General features: G+C 41.0%; 1 protein-coding gene across 1 annotated transcript in view; it reads left to right on the top strand.

The window, feature by feature from the left end:
• Nucleotides 1-24,214, top strand: part of LOC106650231 — a 111,973-nt gene that overhangs the window by 67,437 nt on the left and 20,322 nt on the right. Inside the window, exon 3 of the mRNA XM_014368153.2 lies at nucleotides 20,840-21,071. Within this exon, the coding sequence (XP_014223639.1) occupies nucleotides 21,005-21,071 (67 nt within the window). The 5' untranslated portion in view covers nucleotides 20,840-21,004. The remainder of the gene's footprint in view (nucleotides 1-20,839; nucleotides 21,072-24,214) is intronic.

The following is a 24,214-nucleotide window of genomic DNA, read 5'->3' on the forward strand; positions in this document are numbered from 1 at the left end:
TAAACGCCACGGGCGAATCTAAACTCTCCTCTTGCTTCTATATATCTCATGGCCTCTTTACCTTCTGATAAACCTAAACCGCGCAAGCATCGTCCTAACAATGCACGAGTGATCTGGTACGACTGCTACCGTTAATGCAATGACATGGCCGCCCAAGGAAAAGAGAGGCAAAGCTTACTTCAAGAACTACTGGCTAGAGTAACGTATTAAGATTCCTCGAAAGTTCAAAAGGGAGACTTTTGTTCTTGCTGTTCCTCTCCCTCTCTCGCTTTCTTTCTCTCTTTCTGACCCATCTTCGCTTTTATGCAAGAGTTTGCGGATTCTTATAAAAGAAGTTTAATTTACCAAAGCTCGGAGCGCGACAGGAGCAGTGACGGGGACCAGGCGGTGATGTCCGCACTCTGCAACGTATGGACGACCAAGAACATCTATGGGAAAGTGCTTTTTTGCATCGCGCGCAGAAAGTGGATTTTGTTTTACGCCAAGTTTCCAACTTCCTCGAGAAGCTTACTTTTTACTTTTCGATACTTTCTTCTTAAAAAGTCAGTCCCTTATCGCTACTTGTTCTGTTTATCAGCCATTGCAATTTCCGCCTTCACTTAATACATCTCCGCAACTTACACGCCGAACATATGAAAAACTTTGAAATTAGTAACCTCAATATTTCACATGATTGAGTGTATTGCCGACTATTGCATTGTAGTAATTTCATCAATTCATACAGTCGCATTATATCTTGGTTCTCAATAGATGGATACAATATGCACATTTGGTTGAAGCATACTGATATTAATTAGCCTGATTAAAGCAAGTCTGAAGCACATACCGTGTTACATGTATATTAGCTTTATATGGAAGGATATATATCTGTGCGCAACCTCCAGAGCTTTGAGACAATTAAAGTTCCAAATTTTACGCGTTCAATGGTACTCGCTTCAAACTGAGAAACTTTAAATATTTTCCCAGGAGCTATCAATAAAAGTCACAGCGCGTAACGAATAAGAGTTCGTAGGAAGTTGACTCGATGTACTCTGAGCTTCTCTTCATATCAAACGAGTAGCAATTACTTATTTTACAAGTATCGAGAATTTAAAAACTCACACTTTTAATCACTCGGTCATATTTTATTGGTAAACATATGCACGCGCTAAAATAAGCAAAAAGAGGATTAGGCAAAAGTTGGTCCAAAAGCTCGCCTCGACACGTATGCGTGGCTGTAATAACACAGCTAAAAGGGAAACATGCCACGCACGTACACTATAGCGCGGTGCTGCAGGTGAAATCGCGCTCGAGGTATATACTTTACGATGGTAAGCAGCTGCAGAAGCGAAACCGCACGAATTTCGCGTGCGGCGCAGAATCATATCTAGCTTGTTGATCGGTGCATCTTTTTACCGTGTCGGGTATACTCGTTGGTGGTGTATATGAATATATTTACGCGTGTACGCGCGCGCAGAGGCAGACAGGCGCGGCGGCGGTGCACGCATTTGATATCCATAATTTGTCCCCAAGCGCGTATTACACGTACTTTGGAGCTGAGCTGCATGCGCGCACGCACTCACACACACACACACACACACACACATACGAAGCGAAGGGAAGGCTTTCGCGCGCGCACAGCTCGTTATATTCCACACACGATTTTCTCGTAAATTCGACATTAGTTCCGGACTCGACGCTTCTTGCGTCAAAACCTTTACCCTCGTCCTCGCGCAATATAGGTGATCTTTGCTTTACCCCCACATACACATACACAGACACGTACATATATGCACGCGCGGGGAGACTGCAGCTGATTATGCCAAGTTTGCCGAGCTAGAGGGAGAGAGAGAGATAGAGAGAAGCGGAGTATGCAGCGCTTCATCCGCTTAGCTTATAAGCACGCACTCCTGGCTTATGTGCATGTGTGCGCTCGCAATCGATTTCTCTCTCTCTCTGTTGCAGCTGCGTCGAGGGCGCCGCGCGCGCGCTGCATCGCAAACGCGTCGTAGTCGTCGCACTTGCCGTTTTTGGATTATATCTCGGTGATTATGCGCGGAATAAGAATGCAGAGCGAGATGCGCGCGCCTGAGTATATAAACCCGCCTGGCTGATTCAATTCTGCCGCGATGTAACGGGACGTAGCTCGTAAAATTTCCGATCGTCAATCGAGGAAAAATTTCGAATTTTCTTACATTATTCCCTCTCCTATCTTTGGGAACGTATCACGATGCTTCGAGTGGCACCCATCCGTATTTTTATACGCTGATAAGCTTAGCGGTGCGCTTATCATAATCACCCGGGCGTTGTATTCTTGGTATATATCTATCTGTAGCCGCAGCGAAATCTACCTAGGCCACCACGAGACTTGCGTATGGACACTAAATCCGTCATCACGCGGAGTAGCACGAAAATACACTCTATATATTCATCGTACCAACGATATTTCAACTCTCTCTCTTTCTCTCTCTCTCTCTCTCTCGCAGTGTAGGCCACTGCTTCCACGCGCGGTCGAAATCTCGGGGTTGCGCGTCGGCGGCGCGTATACTCTCTCGGTTTTCGCGCGCGTGCCAGGACTGTCAAAGCGACTCAGCCTCTCCTCCGCTGTATAGCACCGCAGAGCGCAGCCACACAGGTGTAAATGTACATAGCGCTTGTATGTATTCATATACAGACGCGCGGGCCAACTATAGATCCTGACACGTGGCGAGCATTTTTTCGTTGCGGTTTTACGCGAGCGCGCGACTGTGACGTTGCAGCATGGGAGCCCCTGCAAGGCAGCAGAATTTTGGCAGAAAAAAAATAGCGCGCGACTTCGGACGAGCGGTATATATGCTCGATATTTCACGAGCCGTCGATCGAGTTTTGCATTATGCGCCGTCACGCGAATATATCGAAGGCGAAATTCGCCGAAATGCATGAAATTGAAATAATCTACCTGTCAGCAATTATGCATTTATACCCCGACCAGAATTATAAGCAATATGCTCGTATCGAGATTCAGCCGCCTATAAATAAAACCTCGAATTAGAATGAATGAATTTATTTATTTGCCTATCTCCAGAGATGAGATTTCAAGAATGGAAACCTGAATTATAGATATATTCGTTGCGCGAGTTATATGACAATGGAGGCTTGTAAATAAATTATTGACTCTTCCTAACGTGCCAGATAAAAACACCGGGGGTATAGGTACGCAGAAATATTAAAGCTCTGCCAAGGAACATAAAGAAGAACTTATTGAGCCTTTTATTACTATGGCCTTACTCTCTCCTCCTGGCGTTGCAGCACCTTGCCTTCTCTACTCTAACGAAGCGATGATATCGGTGATTTTCCCTTTACCCGGCGTATCAAGTGCCGTTCAACTTTATACCCGGGCGAGAGGCAATCGCTTTTAATGACTATAATAGGTATCAGAGCAGTTGACGCCGCTGTTGACGCGACCAAAAGTTATTAATTTGGGACACGAGCTTCTTTTTGACTTTGTGCTCGCCTTTTTGGCTTTAAACTTACTTTGTAGCTGGATCATTATCGAGCGAGCCGGCAGAGTCTCTCCTCCTCTTTATATCTCACAGTTTTTAATTGAAAATTTTTAATTCTGCAACAATTTTAATATTTACTTTCAATACGCGGGCTCGCTTGACACTGGCCCTCGTGGGCCGAACTTTGTTATGTATTTCGCGCGCGCGTACGCAGAGGAATATCGCAATTTCACGCGCACTAAGTTGATGAATTGTTGCCAGTAATTTGCAAAAGTTTTCCATTTGCGACCACGAACTCGTGATTACGTTTTAATAACAAAATAAAACTTTAAATTACACGGCGCCTGCGCCACCAGTTTATCAAAATGTTGGCTGCTGCGAGCATCGGCGATTTTTAAATACGCGCACTTGTGCTTCTCGCACAAGCGCGCCACGCGTAAAAACTTTCGAAACATTTTATAATAAGCAAAGCTGCTGCGCGTCAAATTTCTGAAGGGTCAAAATGTGCAGAGCGTGCATCGTTTTGAGCACGACGCTTCAAAGTTATCTTGGTCGAGAGCTCGCAAAAGAGAGCTATCCACCTATTGGGTGACACCCTCCGATGGTCCAAGGGCGCCTGCACCAAATAACCCACTGCGAGCGGAGCTTTCAGCTCATATTAGACGCGGTAATTGTGTACGTCGGACTATACCAGGGAGATGGCAACGCCTTAGGTTAGTTGTTCGAGCGATCTCTACAGGTCAACCGGCAGTAGTGGTAGTAGTATATATAGTAGGTAGTAGAAGCAGTACTGCAAGAAAAGAGAATGAAATTCTTTAGCGCTGGCAGAAAACAATGAGTGGCGCGCGAGGAGCGGCTATATCTCTCTACGAGTAGGATGAAACTTATATAAGCTCGACTGCATGGGGTTTTATACTACGTTTCGGTGCTGTGCGCACTCGTTCGTTTTTATCAAATCGCAAGTCTGCGATTTTTACTCTTGGCTCTCATATTTCACGGGGCTTAAAATTATTATTCTTTTTTGGGGAGGAGGTTTTATAATGCTTCTTAATTAAATCTATTTGAAGTGTATGGCGATCGATTTGAAAAGTTGTTTTTTCTACGCCTACTTTTGTATTTATATTTTCGTTTTAACTTTCTCGGTCGTTTTCTTTCTACTAAATTAAACACGCAATGTGCATACATTTAATTTTCATTAAGCACTATGCGACATCCTGCACCTTGTTGCTCCACCAACGAAAGCAAAAAAAAATTGTTTCTTTCGCGTAAAACTTCTCCTAATCTATTTTGCGATTCCTCCTGGGGAAATAAGGAAAAGAGGCTAAAGCGGAAAAATTATTGACTTAAAATGCGCCAAAAAAGACGACACTTTTTTTCAATCTTACTTTCGGAATTCATTTCTTTAACAAACTTTTTTTTCTCATAATTTATCCTTTCAACGGAAAATTTAATTCCCTAACAAGTTTTTAGACTTGAGGAATAATTTTTATTCGAAGTACCTTATTTGCAAAGAAATCAATTGACTACTTTAGTACTTGATGAGTTTCAGTAAATCAATAATTCAAGCAAAACAAAAAACTTTTACACGTATAGATCGAAAATCGAAGGAAGCCCCTCGTTAAGAAATATTGTGTTTACCCATAAAACGCAGCCGTATCATCGATAAATTACGTAGAATAGATAATAATAAACAAGCAAATGTAACAAGTCCATACACTGCGGGAAAACTGCCACAAAATTGAAACGTTACTTATAAGCAAGTAGCGCGTTTCATAGAGCAGCATGCGCGGAAGGGTAAATATTTTTTCTTTCGTACCGCGAGCAATTTTTCGCTAAAACAGACGGATATGAGAGTAATACAGTAACAGTTTCAGGTATGCAAGCATAGTCCCGCCGAAAAAGAGATAAGACGTCGAAAAGTAAATTCCGAAAGAAAAAGAGCGAGAAAACTTTGTCGCGGAGTTTCATTTTGACGAAAAAAAAAAAAAAGAAACTCCACTCTGCTACAAGGGAGCCGAGAGAGAAAGAGAGAGAGACATACGCGGCCTCGTCTGCATATATCCACATAAAAATCTACTATGCCGCTAGTGCATACAGTTATAAGATTCAATCTATATACGCCGGCTCTCTCGAAAAAAAGAAGGAGGGAAAAACTTTCCCAGCCATCTGCAACTCACCGCGTACTAAAGTCAACAACGCACGCCTGGATATATATACTTTATTATTTTTTTTTTTCTATCACAAGCGCTCTCAAGGCGCTGCAGAGACATATGGTTTCATCACGCAATCTTCTCCGTTGCAATCGTCGATCTTAATTCCGCGCGTGCGCCGCGCGCCCGAGCTGCGGTGGCACTGGCACAGGCGGTGAATGGTGAAGTCATAAATTTCATTGACTCGGAAGGAAAATTTTTTCCCAAGATCGGAGGAGCCCCCCCGGTATGAAGCGAAAAACGAGCGTATGACATAGGGTTTTCGCAAATCAATGTGGCGTTTCGTCCTTGTCCTCGTCGCTGCAAGTAGCGGAACTTTTATGGATAACGCGATGCTTTTACACGGAGTAAAGGAGTTTTTTTTTGGTGCGTTTTAAGTTACCAAGCGGAAATATTTTTCAATGTTGGCTTCGAAACTTGTCTCTACCCGTGCGTGAAGAATTGATTAAATTGATTCATATGGTGATTAATTCATTTTTTTCAAGATGAATTAAAAACTTATCGCGTTGAATTTTGTTTTTGCCTTTCGAAAATACTCTTGTTCAACAATAGAAAATGATGGATTATGAATTACAAAGCGTTTTTCTTATAAAAAATTTAAAAAGCAATCTTAGTTAAGATGCTCTCGGTCTCAATACGAACCAATTTCAGTAAAAATAAGAATGAAATATCGATATTTCCTATGACACAATACGAGAGCTGATCGAATATAGTCAAAAAACGGAATCTCGGACGCGTCCATCCTATTTCGCGTTTATATATCCGCAAGATTTTTTTCACCTCTAACATATCAAATATGGCCGAGTAGATATGAATCTCGTTTGCGCGCAAGAATTTGTTTTTCGCGCAAAAGGGCGACTAAAATCTCGATGAATATAGAACGTAATAACTAGTGGTTTGACCGAGCGTGAGTTTAAAAGCTCTCGAATATCGTGGACAAAATACGTGGGGCCGAATTTTTTTTCTTATAAAATAGATGCACGCCTGGACAGAGATATCCTCGGGCACTAGTCTATACATATATGTGCGTTTCTCATCATTTTTATCTTAATATACAAAATAAATTTTTTTTCCTCTCGCTGCTTCACCGATACGAGCTACTTTGAGCAAGATTCGCCTGCTCGGCTCTTCCTCTTTTTTACATCGAGCGTAGTACGCTCGCATGTACGTATCGAAGCTTGTAAGGTCTCTTCATCTTGCTCTATCGCGCTCGACTTGACACTTGGCATCAATACATTTTGCGCGGGAAAACTTATGTCTAGCGCAGACGGAGGCGGCCACACGTACACACGTTCTCGTCGCTGCAGCTGTTCTCGCTGATACTGCTGCTTTTGTTATTTTCCACCGGGAATGACTCGCGATATATTCGATTGCTTTCTCGGGGGAATCATATTCGCTCGCTCGCTCGCGCACATGTACTGTCTGCGCCGCGTACACCAGCGAAATGGAGCTGGGATATCAAGCTCGTAAAAAAGTACATTACGCTCAGTCTCAACTGTATTTTTGTCGTGGCGTTTAGATCGCGTATATACACTATATACATAGCGCAGCGCCGCACCGTATGGCCCTTTCATATAATATGTAAGCTGCTGCCGCTCCTTGGGTGTCTGCGCTTTGAGCGATTTCGTTCGTAAAAATTTTTACGGCAATGACACTTGGAATATTATTATAACGCTGCACGCGTGCGGCGAAGGAACAAAAGAGAGGGAGAGAGAGAGGGAAATTACATTACACACGCTGCTATAAGTACTCAAACAATACAACGGAAAGTCGATAAAATTCAACTTTGAATGAACAGAAGTAGCAGCAGCGGCGGTGGCGACTGGCGCGCGCCAAAGCCAGCAATTTAACGATCGTCTCTTTGGCAATAAACAGCGTGAGAAACGCTTTTCCCTCGCGTGGCAGAGAATGCGAGAGAAACATGCTGGCACGCCCAAGCGCGCCTTGCAACACCGAGAGAGAGCGAGAGGCAAAGTGAGACCCCTCAAACCCTTTTCGTCTCACCCTCACCTTCCGCGCGTCAGACTTACTTCCATCTTATACGTACGTACCTATATATCTCTATGCACCGTTAGCAATTAAACTTTACCTTTGCCATGAGGTAGCGAGAATTGCAATGCTATGTGCGTATTGTATTATTGTGCTCACTTTTACGGTGTAGGTATGTATGCATAGTCACCTGTGCAGGCAGCTTTGTACCTCCGAATTCTGTCAACTGTGCAGCTTGCTTTAATCAATGTTTTGTCGCGCGCTAAAATCTGCCCTAATTTTTTCTTCCTCCTAACTAATATACTGAGATAAGTTCACAGCGGTAGACATTTTGATGTTTCGTTTGATTCCTTCCCTACGACGTAATCATCACTAAACGACTTTTTTTTCTTTTTGCTTTTGAAATTTTTCTCTTCTCATTTTCAAGGCATGGTGAATTCCCCACGGTAAATGTATATTGTAAGCACCGGCAGTCAGGACCTGTAAGAACGCAATGTGTAAAGCTTCTTATATTGTTTCTCTTTTATTCCTTTGCAGATGAAGTCGTACAAAATTGCCTATTTAAATTGAGAGTCTACGTATGTGGTTGGGGAGTCGATTACATTGCGAAAAGAAATTTACGAAAGCGCAAGTATTAATGTAAAATTTGCCTAAATGTTTGTTATTCGTGTGAGAATTCGACAATGTCCAGATCAATGTCATGGTTCGATTTATCCGACGTTTTTCTATAACTATATAAGCGTAGATGTACCTTTTGGTCGTTTCCGATCGATGCACACGGCATACAAAGATGCAGTTCACCTCTCGATTGAATTTCCAGCGTGGCTGTCACCGAGTGTTTCTGGCGTAGACAACGTTTGGCTTTTAGCTTTGCGCTGCAGCGAGGTCGATTAACTCACCACATGGGATAGACAGTGGATAGTCGCGCACCAAAGCTTCATCCGCGCTTAATTCGTTCTTTACTTCGTTTGAAGTTTTCTCGACCCCCGAGCAAAATAACAACTTTTTTTTAGAAAAAAAAACAAACGAAGCAAAAAAAAATGCAGAAAAACTCTCGGAGCTTGCGCAGCGACTGTCAAAACGTTAACCGCATTAATATATAGATGGCAAACGACGCAGCGTTAAATTTTGGCCTCGGAGAAGTTGCCCGAAAACCGCCAGAAGCTTCCAGGAGCTTTCTCAAGGTACAAGTCATCCTCATCCGTTGTACTAAGATGCGTAAAGGAAATTTTGCAAAATTGCTGAAACAAGAGCGAGAAACAATCGTCTTATGGCAGCAACTTTGAATAGGGCGCGGAATAGTCACGTTTAAGCTGTCGGTACAAGTGCGCGAGGCCGCGAAATCCGAAGCTCCGCAGCAATCGTTACACCCGGCACCATCGTCTAAAGATCCTTTAAAGTCTTGTTCAGCGATGAAACTAAGCTCCGAGCGACGCCGCAACAAAGACGACATCGTTAAACACGCGATACCGTTGTCAAGTTCCACTTGTACCGTCTGCGAAAGTAACAAGTTTGTTTTTTGGTTTTCTTTCGATTTCCACGGTTAATGTAATTGTCAATTTTAGCCCAGGTTAATAATGCGCAAAGCTCTCTGATTTCTTCGACAAACTCGTGTGTTTGCAGTAACGCACGGGAGGGAGGTTTCCAAACGAACTTTACCAAATCATCAAATAATTAAAACAATCAAAGAAATAAAAAAGAAGCCGCTGCAAGGGAATGGGTAAGGTTGGATAAGCACTCGTAAATGCATTATCAAGTTGAGAAAATAAGCTCACGTGCCAGACGCCCTGTACGCCATTTGAGATCTTATTCACTTAGTTATGCCACGCTGCTGCTGCTGCTGCTGCCTGTGCTACGTGTATAAACAAGAAGGTACCGCGTCACGTGTGTTATTGCTCCAGTCGTAAATTGAAACAGCCAATTACAAGTTACTTTCGCCCGAGCATCGCGCGCGCGCAGTTTTGTTGTCGCGTGCGTATAGCCAACGACACAGCGTACAGGCCCCCACGAGTGCGTGCGACGTTCAAAGTTTTAGCATTAAAAAGGACTACCAAGCCCTAGGTACAATATATATAAGCGTAAAACGCAACGAGCGCGATAACTTATTTTTCATCAAGTTCGTTGTGATTCGTGTTTGTCACGTCGGCGCTGTGTGTGTGTGTGCGAATTCACCGGCAAATTTTTCAAATATTCTCGTTACGCTAAAAAACTGCGTACGAGGATGCAGCTCTTGAACGAAATCCAAGTCGATGTAACGATTGCGGATCTATGTAATATATAAAGGGCCTAAGAAATAAATTTTCCAACAAATTGTGGGCTCTGAGCAAAAATGTGCAGCTGGTCCTTGCAGGAAAAGATATACACTTCCTGGAAATACCCAATAATCGGATGGTTCCTAATAAATCCCGGGGTTGGCTTTCTCGCTCTCTCTCTCTCCCTTTCTTCGTTGCTCTGCGCTCACGGAAAATCTCTTCTCTATAAAGCTCGAGCTCTTTACAGTCCAGCAAGCCACATCGTTGTCGCACACCTCGGCGACTGTGGCAACTGCTCTCTTTTTCTCCTTCGTCTCTCTTACTTTTGCACTGGCCAGTTGCCAGCCACCCTCTCGTTCTCTCACCGCCGAGGATCTGTTCTTTCCTCTCTTTCTCTCTCTCTCTCTATATATACGTATAAGACAATACTCTTTGCCACGAACTTCATCGTGAAAAGATCCGACGAACTCGGTGTGCACTTAGTACTTGCTGCACCAACGTCGCCGCGCTCCACATATATACCTATAGGGACACAAGATGCCTCCACTCTCATTCGATCGATGACCTCAATTTTCCGGAAATGTTCGAATGTAAGCGCTGCCTATATATATTTATACGTAGCCGTCGCTGCGAAGAAAGAAGTAAAGGGAAAGGAAGAGAAGTGGATGTGAATGTGTGTGTGTATGTGTGTACTTGCGCGTTTCAGCAGGATCGTTTATGCAGATTAAACGCGAAAAGAGTCATTAACATGATGTCTCTCTTTCAAAAAAAAAAAAAAAAATGAGCTAGTGAATTGTGAGGAAAATAGCGTTTCCCAACTATCGATATTACGTAAACCGATGACTGAATATTCACAAAATGAAGTAAGCTAGACCTGCATGTGAGGTTATTTTCCTCCATCGTTACCTTCGGTCAAACTTCGAATTTAACTAACTCAATTTAGCCGTCCTCAAAATTATTATTTTATTAGCAAAGCGTAACTGAATGCAAGCTAATTCGATAATAAATAAAAGAAACGTCCAAACTGAAGTTGATTCCTTTAACGAAGTTTATACGAACTTTTATTCAAACTGTCAAGCACTTGTGGCTTAATATAAAGACGTAGCTCTTTCAGCCAAGGCAGATTATATTAATTACACCAAACAATACAAAATACGAAGCTCATTATTAGAGTAGGACGACGTGGACTACTACGACTACGAAGGACGAGGCAATTCTATAGATATATAGAGAGAAAGAGAGAGAGAGAGTACGCCAAAGTATGTACCAGTACTAGGACGTTAAATGAAATAACCGCAGAGTCCATCAAGTGCAGCTGTGGTGGAAGCAGCAGCGGCAGCGGCAGCGCGTCTCTTACTCAAATTAAGCAATTACTATACTCTTCCTCTTTCCGCCCATCCTCTTTCCCTTCTACTACTACTACTACTACTACTACTACTACTACTACTACTACTACTACTACTACTACTACTACTACTACTACTACTGCCACTACTACTTCTACTACTACTACTACTGCTGCTTCTACTTCTTCTTCTTCTTCTTCTACTTCTTCTTCATATAGATTACAGTGTTGGCACTGCTACGGCAGAGTCCATGTCCTTATAGTCCGTTACGAAGGATTGATTGGAAGTTGGAGGTACTTCATCCTAGTGCCCTTTCCCCGGGGCCTCGAAGTATTACGGCAACTTTTCCATTTAGCGATTATCTTGTGAGCATCTGCTTAAGACTTTTCGCACTTTTTCTCCTCGTTTTCGCTCTTTGGACTTGAACAGCTATAGAGTTATATTTGGGAATCATTAATTTAGAGCGTCCGATCCGCTGTTTCTGCATAATGATAATATTTTAATTTTAACTCAAGGATAAAAAAAAACGAAAAAAAAACATTGCTCACGAAATAAATGCAACGAGCGTGTGACGTGTTTCACGCCCACCTTGACGTATCATTATAATGGGAACAATGAAGCCTAACTGCAGCGTGTGTATACGGATGTACGTGCAGCGCGACGAGCATGCAGAGAGCATCGTCGCGGTTTGCCCCCAAGGGAAATATGCTCGAGCCATTAATGCAGCCTGACAATATAAATGTTGCCATGCGCATACATAAGTATACGTATAGGCGTGCGCGCGCTTCGGGCGCAAAGATCGAGATATCACTCGTGTACTTGTGTGCCTTTAAGAACTGTATGCATATTAGTATTAAAGAAGCTCGTTGAAATTTAAATTTTTTTTTCATTTTGTTTCACAAAATTTATGAGGCATAGGTAGTATATCACAAAAATAATTTTTCCGAGTATATTTACTCATATTGAAGATTCATTTTAGTTGAGTGTTGATGATTGTAACAAAATTATTTTAGTTTTGTTATCGAAACGAGTATTCTGCATTACTAAATTGATTATAGTTTTCAATTAATTAATTTAAGTCAGAACATTTCTGAAGACGTCAGGATTCATATACTTAAAATTGTGTTATACTGAGACATTTTTAAAATAAAAATTGGTGCTTTTTCAGCAATATTCACGATTTTTGATTCTTAAATAGTATTGAAAATATGAGAAAAACTACAATGCTGCATTGCAATTTTTAATATAAAATTAATAAAAATTACACTAAAATGTTTCAATTTTTCCCATATTTTCAGTCTGTACCCACTCGAGAATCTAAAATGGTAAATTTTACTGAAAAAAACACTTATTTTTATTTCGAAATATTCTCATTGCATAATATAACTCAAACGATAGCGAAAAGAAATTTTCGCGAGAGGTGAAAATCCCGCTTGCATTGCAGATACACGAGTAGCGTTTCGCTGCAGCACATCTGGCGCACTCGTCAGCCGAAGCGCTAGGCGCACTCGTTGAATACCGAGGCGCGCATAAATGCAGAAACATCGCGACCCGAGCTTCGCAGCGGTTATTATTTTCAAATGCCGTGTACCTAAGGCTCGATTCGAAGAGAATATCGACGATCGACTGGGCTACGCGTGTAAACGGGCTCGAATCCTCGAAGGTGCATTGCGGAGCAAAGGGTGACTGCGACTCTGACTCATTTCGTCACGACATATACATGCAAAGCAGTAGTTCGAGCTCACGTACACACTTGATTTGACTCGCGGGTTGCCTCGCTTACGCTTGCGCATAGGCAATGCGCGTGTATATAAATCGAAGCCTAAAGCGCATAATTACTCAACGCACTCCCCTGAATCACCTATACGAAATTCAACATTGTGCCATACATTATTATGTTGGTTACATTTATTGGAAAGCAGGGCGATATTGAATTATTGCTTGAACTATAAACAGTCTTTGATGCACGCGTCATATTACTTAGCATGTATACAATAATATATTTAGATTGTATAATATGATGCATTCGGCTGTGATCGGCTTTGTACGGGGTGAACCCATTTATGTGCACTCTCGAGCCTTAGTATATATAACGCAACTCTCGAGACGTGATACGCGCGCATATTATAGGTATATATATACTTGAGTGAGAGCTGCATTAAATCGACGTCCTGCATCGACGGCCAAGCTCTTGATTGAAAATAGATATTATTTAAATCCTCGAGGCGATGTACACGGTGGCCGACTAATATATAGCACATACAATTCTATCGCAAGCCCGAGCTGAAAGAATGCGACGACCGCCTGGCCATATCTTGATCACGACTACTTGAGCGCACTCGAGTACGTATATAGACGTCTATATATAATGCCGAGGAGAAAAGTATTCGCGCAGCTCATATAATATATAATAGTCACCGAGGTCACTCGTTGCTCTTGAGAGCTCCTACTGGCATCTATACATATATAAGCCGGGGCTAAAACTATTGGCAACGAAATTCTCCACCGCACGGACGATTAATTAGCTATAAAGCTAATGCCAAATTGCCTCGCCCGCTTGGCAATTCGAGCTCTACCTACCTACCTACCTCTCTCTCTCTCTCTCTCTCTCTCTCTCTCTCTCTCTCTCTCTCTCTCTCTCTCTCTCTCTCTACCTCTTTCTCTACGTTCGCTAGTCCTATGTGCGTCTGTATGTGTGCGCGTGCATTTAAACCTCGTATACAGCTAGAACGTACACACGCACACACACAGATTCGTTAGCTCGAACGAGCATTGTGATTAGTCGCGCATTTAGTAGTCGTCGTTTTCCGCGTGATGAATGGAAATCAAATGCTGTGTGCGCCTCTATATATACTCAAGTGAAACTATACGAGTGTTTTCTCGGCAAAAATAGCGAAAAATACGGAAGACTGAGAGAAAGAGCTGCGGAGGGGGTAAAATTAGAAGAAGCCGTTAAGCTGCGAAATTTGAGATCGTGTCGAGGCATTCGACTGGCAATAACGCTCCGTTGAACTCATTCCGCGCGCTTTGCTCCTGCGTTGCGCTTTCTATATATATAATACGAGTGTGTTGTCGTGCAGTTTATAGAGAAAAATATTTTAATGATCTGAGTCGCGGAGATGCGAAGATGTTCGGCGAGTTTTTTTTTTGTGTAAATCTTCGATGCTCGAGAATCTGTCGTGAACTTTGTCAATTATACTTTTTCGTTTAAAGTTAAGATAAGTGTTCGATGATTCATAACTACGTAAAGCTTGGATTTTTTCTATTACAAATCGAATGATTTCGTGAATCGTATAGCGCGCAAAATTTCGTTCAAGCAATTTAGCGCGGCTAAAATGTATCGCTGAATAGTTGCTGACCATTAAAATACCCAAAGGCTAACTTCACAACGTATTCTTGCATTAAATATGTATGGCTAAGCTCATAGTCCATTGCTCAACCAATTCAGCCAACGCTTGACATCGTAGTATATACACATGGATGTGCCCGATAGTGCAGCCAGAGGCTCTGGGAAGAACAAGCCCGAATACTGCCGCGATAGTTGTGCCCTGCGGCATACATGCATACATAGTTTTCAACTTTCGGCTGTGTAGACCCTGTACCAGTGGCTGCGACGCGCTGCTGCTCTCGAGGCTCTCTCTCTGCAGCATTAGACAACTGTCTATGTACGTGTATATTGTCAATCGAAAACTAAAATCGCTTCATACGCGTTTCACATCGCGATCGACTAGAATTATTGTCTCGAAAACTTTCCTGTAAAATATTCATTTAAATGTCAATTTTTCTGCTTCTTAGTAAAAAATTTAAATTTTATGTTGATTTTCCCACTTTTTTATTATTAATTGTGTTTTCCATCTACCTGTTATGCAACCTTTAATGCAAAAAAAAATTAATTACCAAGAGTATATAATTGAGCATCATTCTTTCGGAACTGGTCTAGTTTTGTCGTGCGATTTTATCATCATTTATCTTTACTCGCGTTTTCAGGTCACAATAAAAATCACGTTGGAAAAAATGTTACATTGTCCTTGAAATAAGTGGTAAAAGCAAATGAAAAAACGGAAACGACAAATTGTCGTGCTGCGGGCGTTATTTTATTAAATACGACACGACGCGCGCGTAAACCCAAGAGTTGGAAATATTTTCCCACGAAACTTGACTAATTCCAAGATTGCAATGGAATATGTGACATTAACCTACTGTCAGTTTCAATGCAGCTGACGTGTTCAAGCACTCGCTGGTTCGTAGTTGAAAAAATGAAAAAACTGAATCGAAATTTTGCATTATGGATGTAAAATCTCTTCTGTATCACACACTTCCTCTGAAATCAACGTTCTATATTTTGTAAAAATTTACCGTCAGTTTCCTGCAGATATGTTTAATTTTCTGACGCTTTTTTTAAAAGATTAAATTATAAATTAACACCCAGAAAATAATTTTTTACAAAATTGTTAATGTTTTTGGAACACAAAAGTTGTAAGGAATTTCGAGCACCAACTCTTCTACTGCTTAATTAATTTTACAAATAACTTAAATATATTTTTAATTAATAAAAACAGTTAACATTTGTTCTAATTTCGACAGCAAATAATTCAGCAATGTTACTAATTCAGCATGCAATCGTTATCCCAAAAATGTTACATTTTATGTCGCTGATTAGAACCCACGATTCTCCTTCGAAATTGCTCAAGTAGTTTCGCAATAAGCAACTTGTAATAAGGAATGCGAATACTCGCATAAATTCGTTATGTCAATTACATGCTTTGTCAAGTGTCTAGCGCGAAACAGCAGAAATAAATGTAACGCGCAAATAATAATGATCGTGTGCGTTCACGTACGTTTGTAATACTGAATATTTCCGTAAGAATATAACAATGAGGAACACGTATTTTTTGAATAATCATAATCCATACTTTATGATCGAAGTTAATGATCAAATTTTTATTGCAGCTGAAATTCGAAGCTATTGATCTGGATTCTAATAATTAAAAAGTATTATAAATCTGAGCGAATATCAGGTTTTATTTGGGCAACACTTTGCAATTGAAATTATTACTGTCTATACTTTATAATGCTCTTTCAAAGGTAGCATCTTTAAATTCATTTCAACGTTTAGTGTTTCAACGATCGCTTGACCAATACATTTATTGAGAGTTATTAAAAGTAAATATCCAATACGTATTAAAAATTCCTTTTCAATTTTTCTGTTCGTCTGTGCTTTTTAATTAGCTTCAGAAATATTCATTGGTTTTATCATTGGCTTATATTGATTCAAAAACTTACTCGAGCATAGATAAAAAAGGCAATCTTCGAAACGTCAAAACTCATAATATCGACTCAACACATAGAGGCAATTCAAAATCCACCTGTGTCGTTGAAATGTTGTTATTATTACTCGAATAAACTGCTTGTTTGTTCACACACATGAATAACTTTCCAATAACTCACAATTTTTAAAGCGGACAAGTATGTACTATAGCCACCTGAAAGTAATACTCAGAGTTTTTGCAACCTCAAGTTATTCAAATCAATATCAATAAGGCATTTATCCATAAAGACAATATCAACACGAAAGGCACACGAAAGAAGAAAATTTTTAGATTGACAAACACTCCATGCAAAAATGCTGAAGCGATCTTAGTAATGGTGTGAACGAAAAAAATTGGCAAACGATTTCGACGGTGTCTGAGATAATAAAGTTGCACGTCACGTATTAATTACAACAAAAAAGATTTTCTGCGCCTAAGTAAAAGATCAAAGTATCTATTTCCTAAGTTTTCAACGAAATTGAGTTTTTTCGGCTGCGATTTGATGAATGTAATTCTCAACTCAAATCTCTGTTATCAAACTCCATTATAACTATGCCACAGATTTCATCAGGGAAACTCATATTATCTGCAAAGTCACAAAAGGAAATAGATAAACAAAATATGAAAATAAGCTTTTGAAATTTTAATTAAATAAATCAAAATATATTAATCTAATGCAATTGGTTTTATCACAAATAAGTTTTTTGTCAAGTATAAAAGAAATCTTTCAAGATAATTTTTTGAATATGATCCTTGAATTTATTCATTTGCCGCATTACTATTTGAATGAATTTTTATAATTCTAATTTTAATAATGAAAATAAAAATCAGTCATGATAAAAATATAATTATCTATGAAACTGTTCAAAAAATTCTCGAAAAAAAATGTACGTCAATCTTTATATTAAAATTGATTAACACTTGAAAAAGTTGAAGTGAATGTCTATTTGTTATTTGATTTCAATTTTATCGAAGGAGGGTCTTAAAAGGACAGCTTGATTCGTTAAAAGTTTTTCAGAGTTCATTCAATTTTATTTTTCATAAACTATACAAAAAAGGAAGAAAAGCAATGTAATGGAATCCTGAATTGTGAGCTATTGTGCATATCCATTGTCCAAGCGCTAAAATTTTAAACTCTGCATAATTAACATTCAGAGGTAAAAGTGGCTACTAAAATGAACGACAATTTACTGTTATTCACTATTTAATTATACTTTTTATTGTTAACAATCCTAGCCGTGAGCAATAAATGTCGAAAATGTGCGTTTCTGCTTTGCGACGTCAAAATGCCTGTACTGTAAAAGAATTAAAAAAGCAGCACTTAATTTTTTTCAAAACTAAAACAGACCCAGAAACTGCCAAAAGAGCACAAATTGTTGATTCCCCATCTATTCCGACGGAAGACAAATTCGAAAAGTTAAAAGTGAAAAAGACGATCGCATAAGTTAGGCAGCGCGAAGGTGTGCGGCGCATGAACGGCGTTGACGGCACAAAAGTCGTTTAGCCGAATAGAAGGATTTGCTCGCGAGGTTTATCGCGCCTTTTGTCAGAGGTACCACACGGGAAAAATTTGCCAAAGCTTGATCCCCTCCGCGCGTTTCGCAGAATGGTATCCGATATATTAAGACGAGTTACGGACGTTTATCGCGGCATCGTTGGGGCCGGCTTTCGAGAAGAGAAGACATGAAAAATCGATTCGCGAGCACGAGCTTATCGTCACGGCCGCCAGTATCCGTGTATAATAAAACACGTCATAAGCAGTTCACGAGCTGCGAATGGTATATAAATTCACGAAATAGGCAACGCCGCAGGCCCCCGTTATGCATAGCGGAAATTCGGACTCGCGGCGCGTTAAGTTTGTCCAAGATTCAAATTCAGTCGTGCGCAATGTATACAACGTGAATATTATATATACAGGATAATCAGACAATCGAAAATTCCACACGTTGGTCACTTACCTCGCAGCTACCCCTCGAGGATTATGCAGGTGCAGAGAGAGGAGCGCGCGCAAAGAAGATATATATATATATACACCATCGGGGCGTAGGAATGCGATTAGCGTCGAAATATCGCCCGAGCGCGGCAGTGGCAGCAGCGGCTCAACAATCTGCATAGCTCGTACAACTTGCTTCCCAAGTTTCTCTCTCGCATGGCCAATCTGTCTGGCGCTTATGTAAACACGTATGATCAGTGGCGCGCGCTCGTATGTTTCATGAAAAACTTGCCGCGCTGCAGCCAAATTTACAGTAAAATCATTGCCCCGCTTTCGGTCTAATTTTTTGGAACTGCGGGGGATGAGTTGCCTGCGGTTAACCGCCGCTTAATCTAGGGGGCTTTTCGCCAGATGTTTATTAGCGTATAAACGTCGCATCTAGCTGCTCGAGCGCGGCGCGCATAGAGATGTATATCTTTAGAAAGTCGGTCGCGGTTTCATAGTCCGAGTGTGAGCCGGCCATCGAAGCCCCTGCGTGAAGCCGCCACCCTCCCCCGTCCGACCTGCAGTAGTACTACAGTAGTATTGCAGGCAGTAGTAGTGCGGCCGAAGCCTGTAAGCGTCAGGCAACATTTCATAGTGATAAATCGTTTCTATGGCTCGCCCGCACAGACAGGCCTTCGCGTACGAGTATATTATACGCGCATGCGTGTGCAGGCACTTCTGCCGTGACCGCAGCGCATGGAAATTATAACTTCCCATCTGTTTATTGCCCTTGTTCTTCCATAGCAGCTTTCCAAGGCCCTCGTGCGCGATCTGGTCGCGGCGGATCCTCGACTCCTGGCATTTTCAGCATTCGTCATATTGAAATATCACCTATTCGCGCGTAAAGGGCATACTTAAAAAAACTAATGCTAAAATTAAACGGAATCAACTTCAATTTATTAAATTCATTTATTGAATTATACAATACCGTTTTCCTCTATTATATGAGCTCGGTAATTTTTTTACTATTTTTAAAGCGAACTCCTGATACAAAAAGATTAGATAATAATTATTATCGAAAATAGAAAAATGTATTTCAAAATCCAATTTCGCCTTTGTACAATTTTTAAAAATAAAAGTTTATGTAGGTTATTATTCAATCTACTAAAATTTAATAAAAGCAGATACCTGTAATTATTTATGAAGCGCTTAAAACGGTAAAATGAATAGAAAATAAAACTTTACATTTGATTCTGACAATCGTTATGAAGGCATTTCATCGAACATGAAAATCTAAATACATCAGATAGTTTTGTAACAATTTACGCGATTCTAAATAATTAAACTACAATCGATTGCATATAAAAACCTGACTGTGAATTTGCCTTGTAAAAAATAAAACTACCCCCTATGTTCATTCTGTATCAAGTTTATTTTCGTTCAATATGAACGCATTTTATGGTAACCATGTATGTACTTTTTTTCAAGGCTCAAATCTTTTACTTGAAACTTGCCATTATCAATGGTTGTTTCATTTTCATAATCAAAATCGAAACGAAAAACACAAATACTTTTACAGGATATTTCGTACCTAGCGTTTTAATCTGATTCTCTGACCCTCGAGCCTAAAACGCCATGATGTATCGCTGTTGTAAAGAACCGATATATTGTTTATCGTAGAATTGTTTTGATCGTCACCAATTTGTTACCCCAGTATTGTTGTTGTTCACACAGTCGAGTTTTTCTCTCGCTATTTTTTTTTTAACGACCAGTCGTGCGTGATATTGTTTTTCTCTACCTCTCTACCTCTCTACCTCTCGGCATTCCTCTCGATACCCAAACAAGAAGACACACAGCTGCGTTAACAATGCCGAGGGAAAATGCTCTCGGGCGCATGCATGCGGGGGCTAATACAGAGTTCGCAGCGCGTCAAACCTGGCTTCGATTTTTTTTTTCATGATATAACGAGTAAACGGATGTTCGTGTGGATTGACATTTTATTAGAATTGAAATATTCAGGCTTGTCGATAATCACGTAAATAAACGTATATATACTGGCGCACTTCGACTCTCTATGAGTCGTTTGAGTGAGTTATCCGATTTTCGAATCATATGCGCGCAGGAAGCGACGGCTTACGATCATCCATTGGTGTCATATTTTTATTTATTTACCCACCGCCGACATCGTTATATACAAGAATGTATGCAATCGATAAAAGTATTACATTTATGTTATTTATCGTAAGACGCTGGCAGATTTATGATTAATCGCAATTCTCGTAACGTATTCATTAGTATGAAGGAAATCAATGTTATGCGGTTTAAAAAAAAAGGTGACCATTTTATTTTTGCAGGATGAAAAGGAGCCCAACAATGAAGAAGACACCCGAGGGCTGAGCGAGTCAAGGAGCGAGCGAGAGCCTCGAAACTAAGGCGAGAGAGAAAGAGAGAGAGAAAAATAAGGTCTTACACGGTTGCGCCAGTTTTCGCAAAGGCACGAACGATAGAGGGAATTGGAAATGAGTTTGGCGAGTACGGCCTTAGGCGCACTCGCCATACTTTCGATATTACTGGCTACGAGCACAGGTATGTAACTTTTTCCCTCTCTTTTTTGTTTGTATATCTGCGTTATAGAAAAAAAAAGAAGAAAAATCCAATGAAACGAGTGTAGACCCCAACGTACTGTAATGAATAAATACTGCACGCGTGCGTGTGCGTGTATATAAATACATGAAGTACACAGAGGCAGCTTTGATAATTGCATGCGTGTGCGGCAGTGGCAGCAGCAGCAGCAGCAGCGCCGGCAGAAGCACGTCATTACCTGATTACGCCAATATGCACGTGAAAAGGACTTTGCTGGCGCGTAGGCAAACAGTGATATTCGTGATTAAGCTCGGCTAAGGCCGGGCCCTGTCGAGTTGTAAGCTTCTCCTGTCATACGCGCTCTCTCTCTCTCTCTCTCTCTCTCTCTCTCTCTTCTGTGATACACGCTGCGACTAACTAAAATGATTAATACTACGTACACATAGACACATGTGCCTCGCACTAATCTGCATTAAAATATCGACTCGACAATTTCGGCCTTTGTTCTCGACTTGCTCGCATCTTTCATGATTAAAAACTTTTTCTCCATTTCGCCGTGCCCTATCTTTCGACGTTATTAAATTCAGTCGTCGTTGATCATCGATAGATTTCGCCGTTCTTGAAAAAAAATAGAAAAAAATTATGAATTAAATACGTCTTTATGGGCAACTCGGAAAATTATCAATAGCGATCTACCAAAAATTCGACAGCTCTTTTTCCTTTGCTTCATTTTTCAACTAATGCGGAGAGAAGGAGACGAAAATAGAGGAATAAAAAGAGTAAAAATCGATCGTATATGTGCCATATACCGCGCACGGAACAAAATTGCATCCTCGCAAGAGGTCAGTAATACCCATCCTTTGGATAGAATGGCTGTCAGAGATATGCCGAAGGCAGAAAAGAACGGCAAAATATTGCACAAACAGGATAGAGAATGAAAAATTTGCAGCGAGTCTATGCGCGCTATAAATGTGCGTACATATGTATGCTTGTACGCGATTCGTTGGGATTAAAAAATATTATTAAAAACATAACTGGCCGTGTGCGGATTCGTTCGATTTAAAAAGTATTCATACGTCCATAGCAGAAGCAGCCTGCATGTACCTATATATTATTTCATTCGTGAGTCGATAATATATAACCCGATTTTTCGCACGGCATATCCGTGATAGGACACGTTAGAATACGACAGTATATGAAATTTCAAACGGCGGCGTAGAGAGAGAGAGGGGAAACGAACGGAGAAGATCCTATATATCGATTGCACCCATTTGGACAGATCCACGTACACGCATGCAGCGCAGCAGCACCATTTTTCGCCGTATAACTTTGGAAAAGAATCGAAGCCTGAAAGATCTCGACATAAAAGTTGGGCTAGAAAATTCGGGTTAGTAGGAGAATCAGCCGAAAAAAAGCCGTCACAGATCGTTTGAGCTCTGTAACCGTAATCTCCCCATATATACCTATATACTACAAACCCGCTGCTCTATACACGATCGTTCGGAATCCAGACGACGGCTGCTGTTACTATATATACATATCGAACGAAGGGGGGCTGTAAAGCGAGAGAGAGAGAAATAAAAGCTCGCTCAAGAGGTTGCGCGCAGATTTCGTTGTAGATTTGTAAAAGCTTGGCTCGTCGAACGAGTTTCGAGTTATGGTTTCGTTGTCGGCAAGAAAAAAGAAAGCAATTTGAAAAGCTATAGGGATTAAAAGGAAAAAAAAAGAAGAAATTGAAAAATCGCAATTACCGCGGCTAGCGACATTCTTTGTTTCGTTAAACAAAGATTCAAAAATCATAGGTCGAAAAATATTGAATGGAGCACTTGAGATTGATAACTTACGCGAGCTTTGTCTCTGTTCAGCACAAAATTATCGGTCGATTGCGAGCTGGAAATATTTATGAAATTGCGTTAAGAGTGTAAACTACGTGGCGATCGCAACGTACGTAAAAAGCTGAAAATTTAACATTTATGTTACAGAAAAAAATGAGACTCCAACAAAGTTATAAAATAAAAATTGTTAATTAAAAAGTATAAAAAAAATCTAAAGCGTGTCTTTTTATCGACAATATTGTGAAAAATCGTAACTTGTTTTAGTGAAATCTTGTGAAAAAGTCGAAATATGCTCGCGGACTAACGGATTACGGTAAAAGTTTGTCGCGCACGCGGGGCGTTTCTCGCTCTTTAAGAAATAAACTTTTCACCCCAGTGCTATATATACTATTAAATTACACGAGTGTATGTGCAGTGTATACTTGGCGCGCACGCACACAGACGTACGGCGCAGAGAGAAGCAAAGTCTCTTGCTGCTCGTGAGCCAGACGAAAAAGGGCTCGCGGTTAACTTATTGAGACTTTTCTCCAGGATTAAAGCTCGCCGCCGCCTAGCTTGCAGCGGATTTATTCGCGTTTGCGCGGCGAGCTTTGAGTTATGAACTCTCTCTCTCTCTCTGCCGGCTTCAGTCAGCTGCGAAAAAGACGCGCTCAGCGCCAGCCAGTTGGTGAAACGAGTGCATGACTAAAGCCGGAAGACGCATAAGGCACTGTTGTACTTGAACACGAACGTATAATATATATACGTGTTGTTTTCTCACGCGTAACATTTTTTTGTTTACCCTTTCGATACATATATACACAAAGACAAGGCGGTTGCGTCTCCGAATCACACGCTCGAGACCAGCAGTTTTCGTTATTAAATTGTCCGAGACGTAGCAATCGAAAACTTATCCTTACAACATCGGTTGTTACGCCATTGCGCTCCACATAGGTACGGCGAGAAAAGTTTTTCTCCGCTGCAAAAACTTTAATGCATCCTCCACAATACGTTTCTTTTTCCACTCTATCTGCCCATCTCTTCACGCTGGTCAGCCATCGCCTCAGACATTACGCTATATACAGCCGATGTGCTATAGTCCCCCGTCTAGCAATTGCTTATGAGCTCAGACAGAGAAAGTGACTTTAATAAGAGCACGAGCTCGCCGAGGGTCGATCGACGACACAACAAAAGAGTCTTCGGTAGACGTCGAGGCCGTCGTCTTGAGAGCGGATCATCGGGCGCGGCTCGTCCGAACGGAACCAATGTCCTGAATCTCGCCCCCAACGAACGCGGAAACTACGAGATAGCAGTGGCTGAACTAGCGCCGCT

Source organism: Trichogramma pretiosum, unplaced genomic scaffold, assembly GCF_000599845.2.
Source record: "Trichogramma pretiosum strain Unisexual culture from Peru unplaced genomic scaffold, Tpre_2.0 scaffold4, whole genome shotgun sequence".
Classification (NCBI taxonomy): domain Eukaryota; kingdom Metazoa; phylum Arthropoda; class Insecta; order Hymenoptera; family Trichogrammatidae; genus Trichogramma; species Trichogramma pretiosum.